The sequence below is a fragment of the Metopolophium dirhodum genome, chromosome 1, assembly GCF_019925205.1.
Source record: "Metopolophium dirhodum isolate CAU chromosome 1, ASM1992520v1, whole genome shotgun sequence".
In the NCBI taxonomy this organism is placed as follows: domain Eukaryota; kingdom Metazoa; phylum Arthropoda; class Insecta; order Hemiptera; family Aphididae; genus Metopolophium; species Metopolophium dirhodum.
The window spans coordinates 53859333-53877187 of record NC_083560.1 but is presented as its reverse complement, the minus strand read 5'-3'; the positions used below and the strand labels follow the sequence as shown (position 1 = coordinate 53877187).

At 26.8% G+C, this 17855-nt stretch overlaps 1 protein-coding gene across 2 annotated transcripts; it reads right to left on the bottom strand.

The window, feature by feature from the left end:
* Positions 1-1848: 1848 nt before the first annotated feature.
* On the bottom strand, positions 1849-17403 carry LOC132934063 (uncharacterized). 2 transcript variants are annotated; one of them, XM_061000339.1, is made up of 8 exons: positions 16820-17403; positions 14077-14215; positions 9771-10974; positions 9382-9561; positions 8868-8994; positions 8665-8792; positions 7734-7804; positions 1850-5855 (listed from the first exon to the last, which is right to left on the bottom strand). In XM_061000339.1, the coding sequence occupies exons 1-8, from the start codon at positions 16854-16856 to the stop codon at positions 5699-5701; spliced, it is 2043 nt and encodes a 680-aa protein (XP_060856322.1). In that variant the 5' UTR covers positions 16857-17403; the 3' UTR covers positions 1850-5698. The 2 variants fall into 2 exon arrangements, with proteins under 2 accessions (XP_060856323.1, XP_060856322.1); XM_061000340.1 differs by lacking the exons at positions 14077-14215; positions 16820-17403 and adding an exon at positions 12306-14051 and having other exon boundaries at positions 1849-5855.
* Between the last annotated feature and the right edge of the window lie 452 nt (positions 17404-17855).

Genomic DNA, 17855 nt, shown 5'->3' with positions numbered 1-17855 from the left:
AAAAGTGCGGATATAAAATGGAAGTGATTCGTAATAATAATAAAAAACCTCAAATTCCATTCGGTGGATATTTGTACAACATTCAAAAAGAATGCAAAACTCGTTGGAGATGTACTAAATCAAGTTCAATGAAGTGTCCCTGTATTTTAAAAACAGATTTAAATATTGATAGTCCAACTTTACTATCCATTGAACACGATTACGTACACGAGGCAAATGAAAATATGCTTTCTGCAGTAAAAATTAGTGAAAAGAAGTGTTAGGTACATTGATAAATGTAATGATTATATTATGATTATATTTAATTATGTAAATCATCATAAAAAAGAATAATGTATTTAGTTGGTAAGGGGCTTTTTTTCCTAGATTCGAAAAAATATAAGCTCTAATCATCAACTTTAATAGAGGTTTCTCAGTTTCTGGTAGACAATTTGATCTATAGTTACCAGTTGCTACTTTTGGCCTTTGTGTGGTCAAAATTATAAATTCTCAACATCTACCTACGTACTGAAAAAATCGTAAAAAAGTACGACAGTACGTTTAAAATTGTAATAATATTATTATAAAAATAATTGTTTTTGCGGGGCCCATTTAGTGAGTGTTAAGTGTTACTTTGGAGCATCAGAGACAGCCCAATTTTAAGCCTATCGATGATTCTGATTCATTAGATGAATACAATATGAATTATGGACCCGATAATTTATTTTTCCTGCCAACAGGCTGTGGAGCCTTTCAAATGAGTGGGCCCTGTGTCACTGCACAGCTCAAACCACCTTCAAGCTGGCCTTGTCTAAAGCAGATAGCAGTCATAATATGACTGTGACGATGAACTCAAAATTGAGCATTTATTTGATTGTAATACATTGAGTATTTAACTTTTCATTTTATATTTTAAGGATAATATATTTAGATTATAGATATTGTAACTCATATCAATAATTACATTATTTCTTTTCTTATGAAAGTTTCTTAAAATTATATTGTATCAAAAATATATTTTTTAAAATAGTATAGGTAACATGCCACAAAAATTATACGTATAAATATTTATTGAAATATGCATAATGATAAAAAATGTGAGTATTTTATTTTAATTGAACGCATACAAATATTTATGTACAACTCAATACTCTTTCTATATTGGTGATTTTTTTCTCTCTTGTTAATTTATTACTAGTACTGCCGTTTTCAATCTTTTATCATCTATTATTTTTGTGTTGATTACTTTTTATTACTTCTATGTTAATCAACTTCAATTAAAGCCCTTTAAAAACTTCTATGAATTATATAACATTTATTTATAATGTAAGGTCTTTTATCAGTAGTTTCATTTAACATATTCGGCTAAACAATAAATTAACAACGCAAGTATGATACTATTAATAATTTTTTGCTGCGAATATCAAATCAGGAAGAATTAGGTTTTGGTAATTAATAGTTATCATTAGTTGAGCTCTGTATTTTTTATATCACCAACCAGCAACCAGCATTTTACACATCAGGTCCCTCTTTTAATTTTTTTATTTATTTAATGTGGTGTAATATATCAACAATTATTAACAATATCAATAATGATAGCAAATAATAATTCATTAATAAATAAATATTTTTTGGAATTTTTAAAGAGTTTGTCATATTTTTGTTTAATTTAGCTCCAGATTACTACTAATTATGATACTATATCAGCAATAAAAATATGTATTTACAAGATAGAATGGTTTTGAAATAATTATAAGAATGTTATGTTTATTCTTGGTCAAATCTTATATTTTGGTTATCATCTATTGATCTTTGTGTAAAATTAAATTGGATAAATAAAGTAGTACATAAAATCGTAATTTTTAAACTCTATTGTTTATCAATTTATACAAATTAAATAATATACTATAATTCCGTTTTAAAGAATTATTTTGACAAAGTTGAAAGCTATTCTGACATGCTGTACATCAAAATTAATTTCATGAGTGTAATATTAAACTAGGAATTTAATAATATGTAACGTACTAGAGATATTTCTAAAAACAAAAATAAAAAAAAAACATTAAACTAAATCTATCATTATTTATTTTTGTATTTGTATAATGTTAATAAAGTTCTTACAAATTATAAATAAAAATAATTAATGTTACTATTGAACACAACTACCTAAATATGTATACAAATACACACATGTATAATATTAATAAATAATTATATACAATCAGTATCAGTAAAGTATGTATCACACCATTACTTATATGTTAATATTACTACTTTTACAATATTTAAGTTCATAATATGTTTACAGGTATATAAAACAATCACACAGCTTAAAAAAATATTTTAATACAAAATAAAACTTTATATTCATGAAAATCAGTATAAACAATTTGTTTTATACAAAGGAAGAAAATGTTGAATACAATATGTTAAATAATTTCAGATGTAACATGTCTTTTTGCTAAAGCTTAAAAAAATAATAAATAAGTAATTTTATAATATTTGAACTAACAAATTTACAATAAGAACCTGTTCCAAAGTAATTTACTTATTCACTGTTTATAATATTCACACCTATTATAATACTTAAATTTTTTTATAGTAAGTCTTAAATTTCTTAAAAAAAAAAAAAAAAATGAATAAATAATAATTAATGCAAAATTATATAATTTTTAATCATCTAAATAATTTGTATACACTAAATGTTAAAAAATAATTTTGATGTACTAAAAATGAACACCTTAGAAAATGTAGAGTCTATCGTTCAATCATAATAAAATTTATTTTAGTATAGTTTTATAACTATAATACTATATTGAATTAAGCTACGTTAAAGATCTTTAACAAATTTGGCAGTGTTATTCAGTCTTTAAGTATAAATAGTAAAATTACACTATTTATTAAAATGTAGGACATGGGTAAAATTGTATTAGTTTGTCATTATTGTATTTTTTAACTATATAGAAGAATATCAACAAATTATTATTAACATTAATAAATAATGTAGTTAAGCACGACACTATTGAAAGGTATAGTATTTAAAGATATCTAATGAAGAAGAAATTAAATTAAATTTACAATTTAACTAAGACTAGAATTAAAGTATAATGTAATACAAAAAATAAATAGATTAAAATACACTACTAAAAAAAAGTGAAAAAAAGAAACAAAAAACAAAAATACAGAGAAAGTATAGATTTAAGAAACGAAAATAAACTAAAATCACCTAATCACTGTATATTTAAAAATTAAATTATAATTCACTAAATTCACTCAAAACAGTATTAAAGTTAAAATTATTTTAGTAATTCAAAAGGACTCAAAACATACAATTTTAGTATTTTATATATAAATATTAACCTAATTCATTATTTTTTTTCTTTAATATGATTATATAATTTAAATAATACATTTTAAAATTATTTTTATTACTCATGGCCTTATAATATGAACATCACATTTGGCCATGGTATAATTGGTAAATTGAATACACCATGCATTTCAAATAATAAATTCAATTTTAAAAGCAATTAATATTAATTAAAATAACTAACTCAAAATAAGATAAATGCAAAAATCATAAATCATGAAAATACGTATACAAAAATAATAATCATTATTTTCATTTCAACAACATTGTGTATAATATAATGTTTTTTGGAGGCATTTCTTTCAAAAAATTATGAAAATTTTGTAATTGATGTATTTTTATCATTATTGTTTTATGTTAGAATACTTAAATACATTTTGGTTTTCATGGATACAAACAATATATTTTTGTAACCATTCCATTTACATTACTGGTGTTAAAATTGACAGGAAAGCCTCCACATAAATTATAATCTATTGCTCAATGAAAATGATTATATGATAATACATTTTGGCAATTAATTCTAAAAATAATATGAGTAAACAGTAATTAAATTAATATTTTTTCCATAACAATGTTTACGATAGAAAAAATATCAAAAATCGCTAAAATTTAACAAATTAGTAAATACACATTTTTTATACTTTTATTCTATAAAAGTTTAGCAGCCAACAAAAGTTTGACTTAAAATCATTAATTTAAAATGATAAATAATAATAATGTGATGTTGTATTTGTAGGTCATTAAACAATTAATTAAAAATTCACTTTGTATACAAATTTTTTATAAATAAAAATATGGTACACAAAATGTTTAAATTGAATAAAATCCAAAAAAGGAGTAGTTATTATTATTATATATATATATAGCTTACACAGTTAAAATTGATTTATCTGATAATGTTTACAATGAGATTAGTGTAATAAGACACATTTTGCAGTCTTGTAAAATTGTGACTAAAATAGTGAATGAATGATCATCAAATGAACTAATCCCAATTTTGTATTTAATGATTATATTATATATTTTTTTCTTAAATACATAAGTTAATTGGATATTGCCTTTACATATTGCATACTTATTATTATTTAATTTATAGTAGCATGGTTAAAATGTTATATCATTAAATGATAAAATATATTTAACCATTCAATTTTAATGTAACTAAATTGGTCTAGGCCCAGTAAACAATTTTAACCGCATATATTATACATATTATATATTATTTATAATGTAAATATAATTTTCTAATTAACCAATAACAAATTATTTACCTACAATGTACACATTAATTATGTAGCTTAGAGTGAAAAGAAAAATATTTTGTAAAAAAATAAACAATAATACTATTAGTATAGATCGGATTTGTGTTAGGTACGTATTGTATTTTGTTTAAAATCAATTATTTTAAAAAGCAAATTATAAAACACATGGTAAAATAAACTTTTGAAATTATTGATGAGTAATTATTTTATTAATACTACTTCAAATACAATTAATTGAGATCTGTCATGAAATATTATTTGAATAAATAATTAAAAATTAGTAATACAATGTTCTTCTAACAGAAAAATAAATAAATACAAAAATGTCCTCATCTGAATAAGAAAAATACTTGGCAAATCTTTTATAATTTCACTGTGTAAATGTCTAAGAAATAACTCCATCAGTCATTGAAATTCAAATGGCACTTAAAAGTCAGTACCACGTTAAATATTTAGTTGTATTTATTTTTCTATGATTTTAGAAAAAAATATATTTAAATATCTTTATAAAAAATATAAATGTTATGATTCTAGATAACAGAAGGTTTGAGTAACAAGATAGATACAATAATTATTAAAGTACAAAATTAGCATATATCTTGATTCATTTATGGTCATTCTTATTGCATGTTTCACGTTTGTAGACAAATGCATGGAATATAACATTATAAACCTTTGACTACAGAGCACATTTAGACTAGTATTTACAAAACAAAATGACTAATATAATACACGTTTAAGTAAAAATAAATGTTAGTACTCTGCATGTTCTGGTTGTATACTATAATATGCTAATGGTTTGCCTAACTGACCACAATGATATGTATAATGTTAAACGAACTAGAATTTATTGACAATTCATTTATGGTGACACATTTGCATCACTTAATAATTACTATTTTGAGGCACTTATTTGTACCATTATTTATCTATTTAATTTGTAAAAACCAAGACACATGGGTAAATTAAAATTATTACTTAGGTACTAGATTAAAATATCACAAGAATTGTAGAAGAATAAAAACTAAGAACACCTCTTATAAAGCAGCTTCCTTTACAAAAAAGTAGCAGCAATTTAAAATGTTCATTTACGTGAACGTCGAGATGAAGGTGGAAAAATATTACCGAACAGTTTAGTAATTGAATCCCGATTTTCTGTGCTCATTGACATAATAGGTACAACACGTTCAATCACATTAAAATTTGTTTTTTTATCACAAGTGATCCATTCATCTTCTAATCTATAAGAATATTAAAAATGTATGTTAGTATTAAATATAATATCAAAGCAAATATTATAGTCATAAACTCATAACTATTTGTATAACTGTAATATCTATATTGCATTACTATCTAAAATATAAGTAATGAATAACCTTAAAGTATCTAATAAAATTAAATATTTTAATGTATGAAGTATAAATTATATAGACCCCTCATTTCTTTAAAATGGTACCTAATTGTATTGCCAATTATATATAGATAATTATATATATTCTATTCCAGTGTATATCTGTAGTTTAGTGATAATAGACAATAGACATAATACCAGTAAATTTGGTGGATATACCTATTTCTTAAAAGTTTAAATTATAATAATGTCCATGGATCCATTAGTATAATATGATATATGAAAACACTAGTGATTGCAGACGTGAATTTGAGTAAATTTTATCAAACATAAAAAATATTTGAATATTATAAATTAGATTTAATAATTAATTTGAATTATAAAAATGTTAATATGAAAAAAAAAACGCAATATTATTTATTACAATAGTTCACTATTATGGCATTTGGAATATTAGGTACACCTAGCCATTATGTTATACTTGCACTTATCAGTTGTACACTTTTTGTTTTTTTTTAATTTCACCTTCTAATAAATCCTTGGCCGCCGAACTCCAGAAGCATGTCTTAAACAAATATCTCGATCTAATAATTCATCATTAATATCAATAGATGATCATTTTCCTTTACAAACAGAAAATTTCGAATTGTTAACGGTGAAATACAAAAATCACCACTTTTGATTTATAATTTATAAAAAATGTTATCAATTATTTCTATAACTGCTGTTGATCTGTTACGATATCGGTTATTGCCTATTGATGGTGTTTTAGTACGAGACATTACTCAACCACTGTCGGATAAATTATCGGAGGAGGATTTTTACCATAAGTTCATCACAAGTTATTTTATATACTGAAGTCTACTGATAATAATATTATTATAGTTTTTTCCTATAAACTAAATAGAAAATCACTGGCCAGAAACATCCCAAAGGTCCATTGTGTATACAGCAGCAACAGCATAATCAGATATTTAGTTTTGGGAAATGAGAATGAAAATTAATGGGATGACCAAGTTAAATAATTTATGGTACTACTTGTACACAATTATACATATGTAAAAATACATTAAAGACAGATTGAAAAATTTCACACATTTCTTTCAAGTTTTGTATTTTTAATTTCACGATTAACTAGAAAAGTATGGTGGAATGGAAGACATTTATTGTACACACAGATGATGATATTTTTATCGGCCAGTAAGTTTGTAAGCTATGGCTTAGTTTTTGACCTGCAACCATGCCGGCAAAATCCAGTCATCTGCTGGGACCCTAAAGTATCCACTATGTGGACGTCAATATTTAATTTTTCAGTAGAACTTAATGAGACTAGAAAATGTCTTCGTTTACGAAAGATAAAATTATCATATTACAGTACTATATCTTAGGGCTGGTAGTATTTCAATTTTTAATACTGATATCCGGTATTTGTTTGCTACTGATATCTACAGTATTATCGTACCTCGGTATTTACCCGAAATACCATAACCTCGACCAATTTATTATTGTTTTCAAGTTTTCAACCTAGGATAGAGCTATTATATTATGTCATTACAATTATATAAAAATCATAAAAATAAATTTAGGTATAAGGTATTTTTGGTAACAACGTTAGTTACCGATTCACAGAATACCGGTATTCTAAAATACCAAAAATACCAGATATTGGCATTTTTTAAATACCGGTATACCAAAATACAACCAGCCCTACTATATCTAGTATTATATATTTTTAATAATTAATAAATGGATTTTAGCAAAAACATACATGTTAGGAGGAAACCATCGCATCAGCACTTCTTGTGTTTTGCTTCCTTCCAATATTCTTCTAGCAATGACCTAAAAATTAGTAAATATTATGTATAAATAATGATTTATAATGACAATATAATAAAAGTATATAAGTACAAGCTATTAATTATTATCCGTGGCGTAGCTAGAGAATGTATTAGAGTTGTGATACCTCACTTCAGCCGTATTTATGCAAAGAATTTATTTACTAAGTGCTTCAGATATATAAAAAATATGTTGTCATATAGTTCTATTTCATATTTGATCATAATATTATGAAGACCAAAGACTAAAACGGAGTGAATCCATCACAATTTATATTTAAACTTAAGAAACACCCCTTAAAAATCCTCACTACGCGTCAGATTATTACTATTTCTCAATTCAATTATGTTTGAAATGCAAACATATTAAGCTTCACTTATATTGCATATATTTTATATGGATATTTAATTCCAAGCTCTAGCTAAGAATATAGGTTAATTTATAAATAAAATATGTAAATAATTTACAATATTTCTTTATTGTAATAGATATTTTCAACAAATTTTAAAATAAGGTATTAAAAGTATTTTCAAAATAATAGGTATTCATTGCTTTTTTAACACATGTGAACATGTCAAAATTAGATTCTTCATTTTCAATAGTGCAATATTTATATTTTTAACTCAATTTTTAACGGTTAAAACAAACACAAATCCTTTACATAATTTATTGTAGGATATGTAACTCTGCATATCACGCTATGGAAAGAAAATGGAAATTAATTTTATTATTAATACGTGAAAAGATAAATATTACCTATCAGTTAGTACCCCTAAAAGTATATTAAAATAGTCATATTTAAAAATAATGATACATAATATTTATACTCTTTCAGATCAATAGCACTGATAAAATAATCTTACATTAGGTTGAAATTTAATGGCTCTTCGACTGTAATCAATAAAATCCTGTTGACTATTCTGTGTACTTAAAAATAGCTGGTTTTGTAATTCCATCATTGTAGCTTGATCAAAATAATCAAATTTCCTAGCTGAAAAGAATAATGATTTATATAGTTAGTCCAAGGTTAATTAATTATATTTCTTGGAAATTTAATGAAATTTACCAGTGAACGGTTGCCTACGAAGACGTAATTTCTTTCCCTTTCTTCTTATTAATTTACCATTTAGACCTTCATCCTCTCTATTACTAGAAGACTTAAAATGTTGATTCACATGCCTTTCAAGCATTATCTACATCAATAAAATGCATATATTAATAGTTTATCAATTATAAATTTAAAAAACTTATAGTCACAAACATTTTATGATAAATAAATATATTAAAATTGTATTAATTATTAAAACAAAAGATGAGTATCTCAAGTTTCAATATAAATATAATATTAAAAAGGGAACACGAATAAATAATATTTATGAAACAATTTATGATAAATTTGTTTAATGATAGTTAAATTAAATGGATTTATTTTATTGGTCTTTCTGACCAAATCTTATGTTTTTGTCTTTAAACGAATAATCACTATAAAATGGTTAGGTATTATAAATAGGAACTTATATTTCTAAAAATAAAAGTAGATTGAATACTATTTCTAGTTTTTAATTATAAATTATAATTACTTGAGAACTGAAACGTTGTCTGCACTTCTGAACGATGCACTGCAATGGTTTATTACCCCCATGACTTAACACATGACGCTCAAGCCATGAACGTGAACAAGATGGCTTATTAAATACTTTGCAGTCTGACCATAAACACACAAAACTTTCACTAAAAGTCTGAGAATTTACATGTTTTACCTGAAAGTAAAAATTTGTAAATTAAATTATGGTAGTACCATATAATAAAAACAAAATACTTCTAAAATATGTCTTTTGTGGTTTCTTATATAATATATCTTATCTACTTTGGTATTAGCATAAATTATTAAGTACTGTTTTCTTTAAGATAATAAAAATGTATCATGAAATAATAGAACAAAATAAATTTCAATTAAGTTTCTACTAACCTGGAGATGTTCAATGAGCTTAGCAGTGGCAGTAAAATGACTGTCACAATTATTCCAACGACACATAATATTTCCTCTCAATGAAATCCAATGACTATCTAACTTTGGAAATCTAATTTTATTAGAATCAAAACCAACTGATGTTAATTCGGTTGTGGAATAATTGAGTTGTTCGTTATTTCTTATTGAACCATTAATGTCACATTGCTGATGTTTATTGATCGGATTTCGAAGAGAGCATTTCAATCTTGTTGGTGATGATTTAAAATTATCTTGTATGTTTTTATTTTGGTTCAATAAGTGAGGAATTTTAGATTTGAATAAATCATGAGAAGAACCAGAAGATGATCTCATAAAATACCTACCCTTATTTGGCAGTTTAATTGTCTGATCTACACACAACTTTTTATGCGGACTACTAGAATCACTTTCATCATCAGAAATATTGTTATTTAATTTGAAATTATTGGTTGAAGATGTATCAATTAAACCTTCACAAATTGATTTTTCACCTTCATCTTTTATGTATTTGATTGAAATACTGTTGTCCATATGATCTTCACACAGTTTAAAATCAGTCTCATCAAAACTATCTGAACACGTTGAGGGGGTACAAGATGGAAACTGTAAAGATAACAATGACTCTTCATCTTTTAATAAACATTTATTATCTAAAATATTGGATTGTAGAGAAGTAATGATGTCATTAGAAAAATGTTCATCAGAACTACGAAGTGTAAATTTTGTTGGTGATTCTTCATCAGACACAAGAAACTTTTTAGCAGGAACAAAGTCACATTCGGATTTAATATCGGAAGACTCTATAAGTTTACATTGAGCTAATGGTAATGAATTAAACAAGTCGTTTATTTTTGACGAATTTTGAAAAATGTTTAATTTGTCATTACACGAGTCATCCTCAATTACATTTTGGTCAAGTTCAATATTGGCAATGTTTGTATCTGTCTTGCAATAATCAGTAGTATCACAGGCATCAGAAAATAATTCAATATTGGAACAATCAGCTGCCCATTCTTCACTCCATGGCCAACATGCTAAATCAATTTCATCAGCAGAATTCGCTAAAGGTGGTGGGGGTGCCATTATGGGTTCACATTCATCTGGAGAAGGAATAGAATACTCACTAACCCGACTATCTGGAGTCAAAGGGGATCCAAGTTCAGTAATAAATGTTGCAACACCACTGAAAAATTATATTTTAGTTTCTCGTCAAAAATGTATTAAGAAACATAATAGATTAAACAAATATTGCTACACAAAAATATTTCAATACAACTTGTTCAACTTTAATATCATGCATTAGTTGAGAGTCAATAAAAAGGACAATTAATTTTGTTTATATTCTATTTGTGGTTTTTTATTTTTGAGATAATTTAATTTTATACATTAAGGTCAGAGAGATAACAACCATATTGAACCTTTTTGCCAAGATTAAGAATGGCTAATACAGTGGCGCCGAATAAAATTGAAACTTTCAGTTCAAATAATTTGATTGACCCTTCCAAATTACCATCCTTTCAAACGACTGTGAAACGAACTTAACTAGTTATGTATAATTAATTTTATGATATTCCTGTGTTTGATAAAATTATAGCAGAAAGACTCAGAAGTATACTCTATTATTTTACACACCCGCCCAACCAATTTTCATGGCAGTTTAATTGAACTACCTGAAGTACATGTTTAATGCTACAGGGCTGATAGATCAAACACATAAAGTTTAATGCATTATGCATTTTGTAATATTTGCTGAAAAAATTTAATTAGTTTTAACTTGTGAATCAATATCCCAAAAACCAGTGATCGCATAGATTGTGTTAATTTTGTATGAACTGCGCAATTTTCTAGAAATTAACTAGAATGAGTACTAAATCCTTATTTTTTTTATGAGTCTAATTATTATTTGTTTGTTCATTGACAAGCTGACTATTATAATATATAAAAGATATTTTATATACAAATATTGGAGTTAAAAATGTTGTCGTATTTTTATCGAAGAAATTAAATGTTACAGATTTTTGTATTTTCTAATAGTTTTTATAGCAGATAGACAATTTAAGATATAAGATCAAATAATATAATAAGATAAGGTATACAATATATTGCAAGACTTATACAAAGCTGAGTATTTGAAGTTATTTTTTATAGTTTTTCTTTATTAAGAAAAAATGCAGCAATTTAGTATTTAATGTTTATAAGAGTATATAAAACACACATGCGAAAAATAACTTTCATGAAATTGGCAGTGTCATGGTATTTTGAGCCCAGTGCATTATTACAATATGTCCAAATCTATGCTCAAATGCTGCACCTAATAATTGTCCACTAAAAATTACGGTACGGTGTGAACCCAACGCTTGAACATGCCTTAGTTAACCCTGAATATGGTAAATAATAAATTTACTTAATTTTATTAGTTGTATTTTTCTATGTTGTTGTATATTATTCACTATGTTGGATTTCTATTGATTGCAACAATATTTTCAACACTATAATTTACTATTAAATACTTACTAGTTTAATTGTATGAACTTGAAATTAAACTAGTTCATTTTGAAAACCAAGCCCCAGAACTTGAAAAGTTCATTTTTTAAAAGTTTTCCCATCACTGCCAAAAACATAAAAAAATATACTGCATTTAAAAACTGTGTAAAGCCAGGGGTATCGCTGGGTATACATTGGCTGTCCTAATTTTCGACATATCATATTGGCCTGGCTTAATTTCATGAGGCGCCGTTGCCCAATGTATCAGTTAAATTGAATTAATTGAAATAATTAATATAAGAAAAAATATTTTATAAATAAAGGGATATACATAGATATACTTGGATATTAAAGATATAGAAAGAAAATGTATATTAATATGAATAATGATATTATTTTTTTATCGGTGTTATCACTTAAAATGTTAATTATTTTTCATGCCTAATATTACCTAAGGTTAGAAATCACTCCAACATGGCTACATTTCAATTTTCATTGTTATAACTGTAACCTGGTGGTAGAAAAATGTGGCCTGGTAAAAAATTTGGCAGCCCTATTTTAAAACTGAAATAGTGCCCCTGTGTAAAGCTATAATACATGAGTACATAACAAACAAATAAAATAATTGAAGACTATTTGACTATTTAAAGCAGCGTTTTCCTATACAAAGGAAGGCATACAGAAATGTCACGGTGAAATGTCATTTTTCAAATAACATTCTATAAAAAATAATGAATAATTAAGTACCTACAAATGGAATATTAGTACAAATTATTTTCTATCTATTTTTTGGTTAAAAAAATAACAATTATGTATCGTTTAATATTATGTGTATGATAAAAGTTTAAATTACCTACTTAATTCCCAGTATTACCAAAAAAGTCATGTAAATTGATTTATAATAAGGGGGCGGGACATTTTTACAAATCTTAAAAGGAGGACTGGAGTAAAAAAGGTCGGGAACCTTTAATTTAAAGGATACTCATAAATCCCATACAACAATATTAAACTGTAAATAAAAACTGAAAATAAAAATAAAAATGTGGTTGTTATTTTCGAAAGAACAAAAACTATAAAATTTGTATCTTAAAATCTAACTTAAGCCTAAAATTAGTATCTATTAACTTTGAAATAGGGGTACATTGAATTTATTTGGAACCTATATTTTTCATGTAAGCTTTATAATATGTATTATAATAAATTTTATCATAAAAAAATACTGTTATAAATATTGTTGGTACAATATTTGAAAATAAATCTACTAAATATTAATTAAGATAATTAATCCAATAGATTGTGACCTGTTGTTTGCTAATAATATTACCCAATAGTTTTTACCCAATTTCTCATCAGTCCTTTGATTATTGACTCAAAATAATATTATGATTCCCGTCGTTTAAATACATAGTATTTTTTAGAAACCTTTTCATAAGATAAAGAATTTTTAAGATTTCATAACTTGTATGTTATGTATGCAATTTATAGCAAAAATATCAATTAGGTATTGCAAACATAATCTATTTAATATTGAGTATATTACATTAAATACTCTCAGTGGCCCTAATACCATGATTAGAGGTTTTAACCATAAATTAATAAGAAGATATCATAAATAAAAAAATTAATCTCTTAAATGTTTCATAAACATTATATAAGAATCTATTATTATACCTATTGTAAACATTATAATACCTCCTTAATTATTTTTGTATTCAAAGTTTCTGAACTTCTGTAATATTATAACAGTTGTGTGCACAATATGTATTTAAACCAACGAAACTAAAATAATAGTTGTACATACCTGTCTGAACTCTCAGAGCTATCATACCTATCAACACATCTCTTTTTTGTACATTTTTTTAAGGTAAAAGGTCTGTCTGATGAACAAAACGTCATGTTGACAATCTCGTGGCAAATATCCAATGTCTGAAGTGGATCCACTGAAAATAAATACATACAATACATTAGATTGTGAATCCAATATTTAAGTATTCTACATAAGTATAAATACAATGCATTAGGTACCAAAATAGTTATCTAAACCAAAATTGGTTGTAATCATTAATACAAATATAAAAGTATAATAATAAGTATAATAATCACTAGATTTATTTCTTAAGAGGACGTCACACCCGCATGTGTTTTTGCCATCTTATAAATGTATAACATAGCAAAAACTGTTTTGCACGAGGCAACTTTTATCATTCTGTATTTGTAGTAGTAGCTCCAAAATTATATAGTGTAGAAAATTATCTATGCAACAGCGTGCCTATATTGTAGATAATATAAATACAATAAAAGTTATTTGTTTCTAAACATTTTATTTTTTTGTTTTTTTCATTTGCTTATGGAAAATGATTGGATAGTGCTATTAAAAAAGCACGCTGTTGCACAGATAAAGTTCTTCTTTACGTGTTGGGAAAATTTGGTAGTTCTACAACAAATATGGTACAAAAAAAAATGGCCCGCGCAAAACAGTTTTTGCTATGTTGTACATTTGTAAGACGAAGACAACACATGCAGGTGTAACGTCTTCTTAATCAATTAAATTGTGTTATTTAGTACTGAATTAATGTGTTTTAAATTTAAACCATTCTAAAACAACATTTTCAAAATATCATTTATTATGAGTTGTGATTTTTAGAATAAGCAAGGCATAAAGTATGGAATGATACCTACCTACAGAATTAAATATTTTCACATATTTATTCACATTTTATTTTTAGAGAGAAAGAGAGAGAGAAAGAAAAAGAGAGAGAACTCAACTATAGTACTAAACAATTACTCATTTTGTAAAGAGTCAATAGAGGATTAAGTGTGCATCTTCTACATTTCAGTGAGACTGTTTAAAATAAGTAAAGATCGATAAACAATTATACTATAAATAACTATAAGAAAGTAATTTTAATGTTTAGACACCATATAACATGTGAATAAAACAATACTTTTATTCTTATTCTAATTATATTAAATACCCACAATTTTATCGGTGGCTTTTAACTGCAAAAGTGGATGTGTAATTAAATATTTTTAAAAATATTTGAAAAGTTACGCTCTTAAAAATATTAATTCTATATACCTATAATATATATTATATATTATTAAAATGTTTCCAATTATTTATGAATGATTTGTGTGAGGTTTTTATCTATATCAGACTTTATGTGATGTCAAAATTAAAAATTAAACGTTGATTGTATTAATCCATATTGAATTATAGGTGCTTGAGTTGAATATAATATGTAAATTAATAATCTCTACATATTGACCTCTCAACATTTTTTTTTTTAATAAAAATAAAGGAATAAGTAATTTAAGACCATGTGAGCAACACTATTTGTTTTTTCTCTTTAAACCATAAACAACATAGACACTTTGGTAAAAAATTGTTGTTTATTGTCTTTGAGTAATCCTAGAGTAAATTTATTACAAATTTACAACAATTAGGTATAGAGAATAATATTTTTAAGGGTTTGAAATAGATGTAAATAGTAATATCCATTTATTTTTACAAAAAACTGTTTATTGTTTAAGTCGAATGAAAATAAAAATACAAAATCAATACACAAAACCCTATAAAATATTATTATCTACAGTTTTTGTAATAGGTTATTTTGCTCTAAGACTACTCATAACCATAAAAAAAAAACAGATATTGCGTGAATGGATTTTGCCTATGTAGCTTGTGGATCAGGGAGAAAACAAATAGACAATAGTATTATTAGATCCTCTCTTAATACCAAAGGTATTATTATACACGAAAATTATTTATTTTATAATAAATTAATAATAATATGTTAAAAATATCTTCATGGCTTGATTTCTTTGTTTATATTTACGTATTAAAAAAAAAAACGGCTAAATGTGATATAAAAATTAACTATACAGGTATATCATTATTTAACATTTTACAAAAATATATAGTAATATTGAAAATTTGGTAGTATGAACTATGAACCTTTAGTTAAACGCATTTTACGAGTGGGTAGGTATTTAATTTTATAATCATCTGAAAATTAAAACACCTATAGAATATATAATTATTTAAATGAATATAATATTTTATTCTTTGAAAAATTGTGACGGTTAATCACGAAATAAATATAAAACTTCAATTAAAACCTAATAACAAAACAACTGATCATAGATGTCCGCAGTAAACTCGTATTATAATAATATGAATACAAACACAAATTAGAATCATATTATTACGTTATTATTGTTATTGTTAATCATTGCACGAGTGTGGGTTGTAATCCATAACATATAAAAACCAAACAACAACAACAACAACAACAACAACAACAATAACAATAACAATAACAATAATAATAATAATCTAACTCGACGACACGATCAAACAAGAGGGTGTTTTCTCGCGAGGTACTTAAAAAATATACGAGTCGGAATAAAGAAAATGCGTATAATATTATGTTTAAGCTAACGTTACACAGACAATGTTATAATAACGTGTGCATAATAAAAACAATAATATAGTAGGTAATCATAATAATAAACATCATTGTCTCTTTCTCAAAACTCACGGTTGTCGGTCAATCGGAAGCGCACTTCTCCAGCCATTTTGCCGTCCGATATAGTAGTGTACTTACTATACTGCCGCTTATATACCTACTACATGTATGCACCGCCACAAACTATACGCTCGCCTCGCCGAATTGCATTCACGCGCACTCACACTGGCACGCGCGAACACACGGTCGCTCACTCACACGTACACTAGCTCGTTCACTCATACGTACACTTTGGCTCCCTCACTCACACGTACAAACACGCACGCACGCACACACACACGGCTAACCCGTCGGAGACGTACGCATTTCTTGTGTTTACGTGCTCGGCGGCGGCGGCTGCTGCGTCTATGCAGTGCATGCGATGCAAGTACGTTCGCACGCACGCACACGGACACAAAACAAAGGTGCAATCGGTGCGGGACGGAGGGAACTCGGCGGCGTGGTCCGATCACGGTCGACCGCGGCGCGCGATGTCGTCCCGTGTGTTCCGTTCTCGGATGTCGGCGGCGCGCGTTGAGGTCGACGGCAACTACTACTACTACTACTACGTATTTGCTACTACTACTACGTACTACTACGGACACGGGTGTACGTGTGCGCGCGTGTGCGTGTGTCGTCGTCGGTGGCGGCGGCTGTACGGGTCGGGAATGGGTGGGGCGGTGGAAGCGGCGTCGCGAGGGTGAAGGGCAGCGAGGCCGAGACCGAGCAGCGCGCGCGCTCCGGAGATCAACAAACTCTCCGAGGTTGGATTATTATTATTATTATTATTATTATTATTATTACTATTATTATTATTTCATCCTGGCGAGCGGTCGGCGACGGCATGAGCGGCCGCAGCAGATGACGGAACACTAACCATGCAGTAACCATTACGTAACACCCGTTACCGGGTCTGCGATAACCGTATTATCCGTCTTTGTTATTTCTTTCTGTTTTTCGCTCGCACATATTCACCTCTCACTCACACCCTCCGATGCCCTCTCGCTCACCCCCCGTTCATCATAACTCGCTTCTGCCTTCTCTCACTCGCTCCCTCGATCGTTCCGCC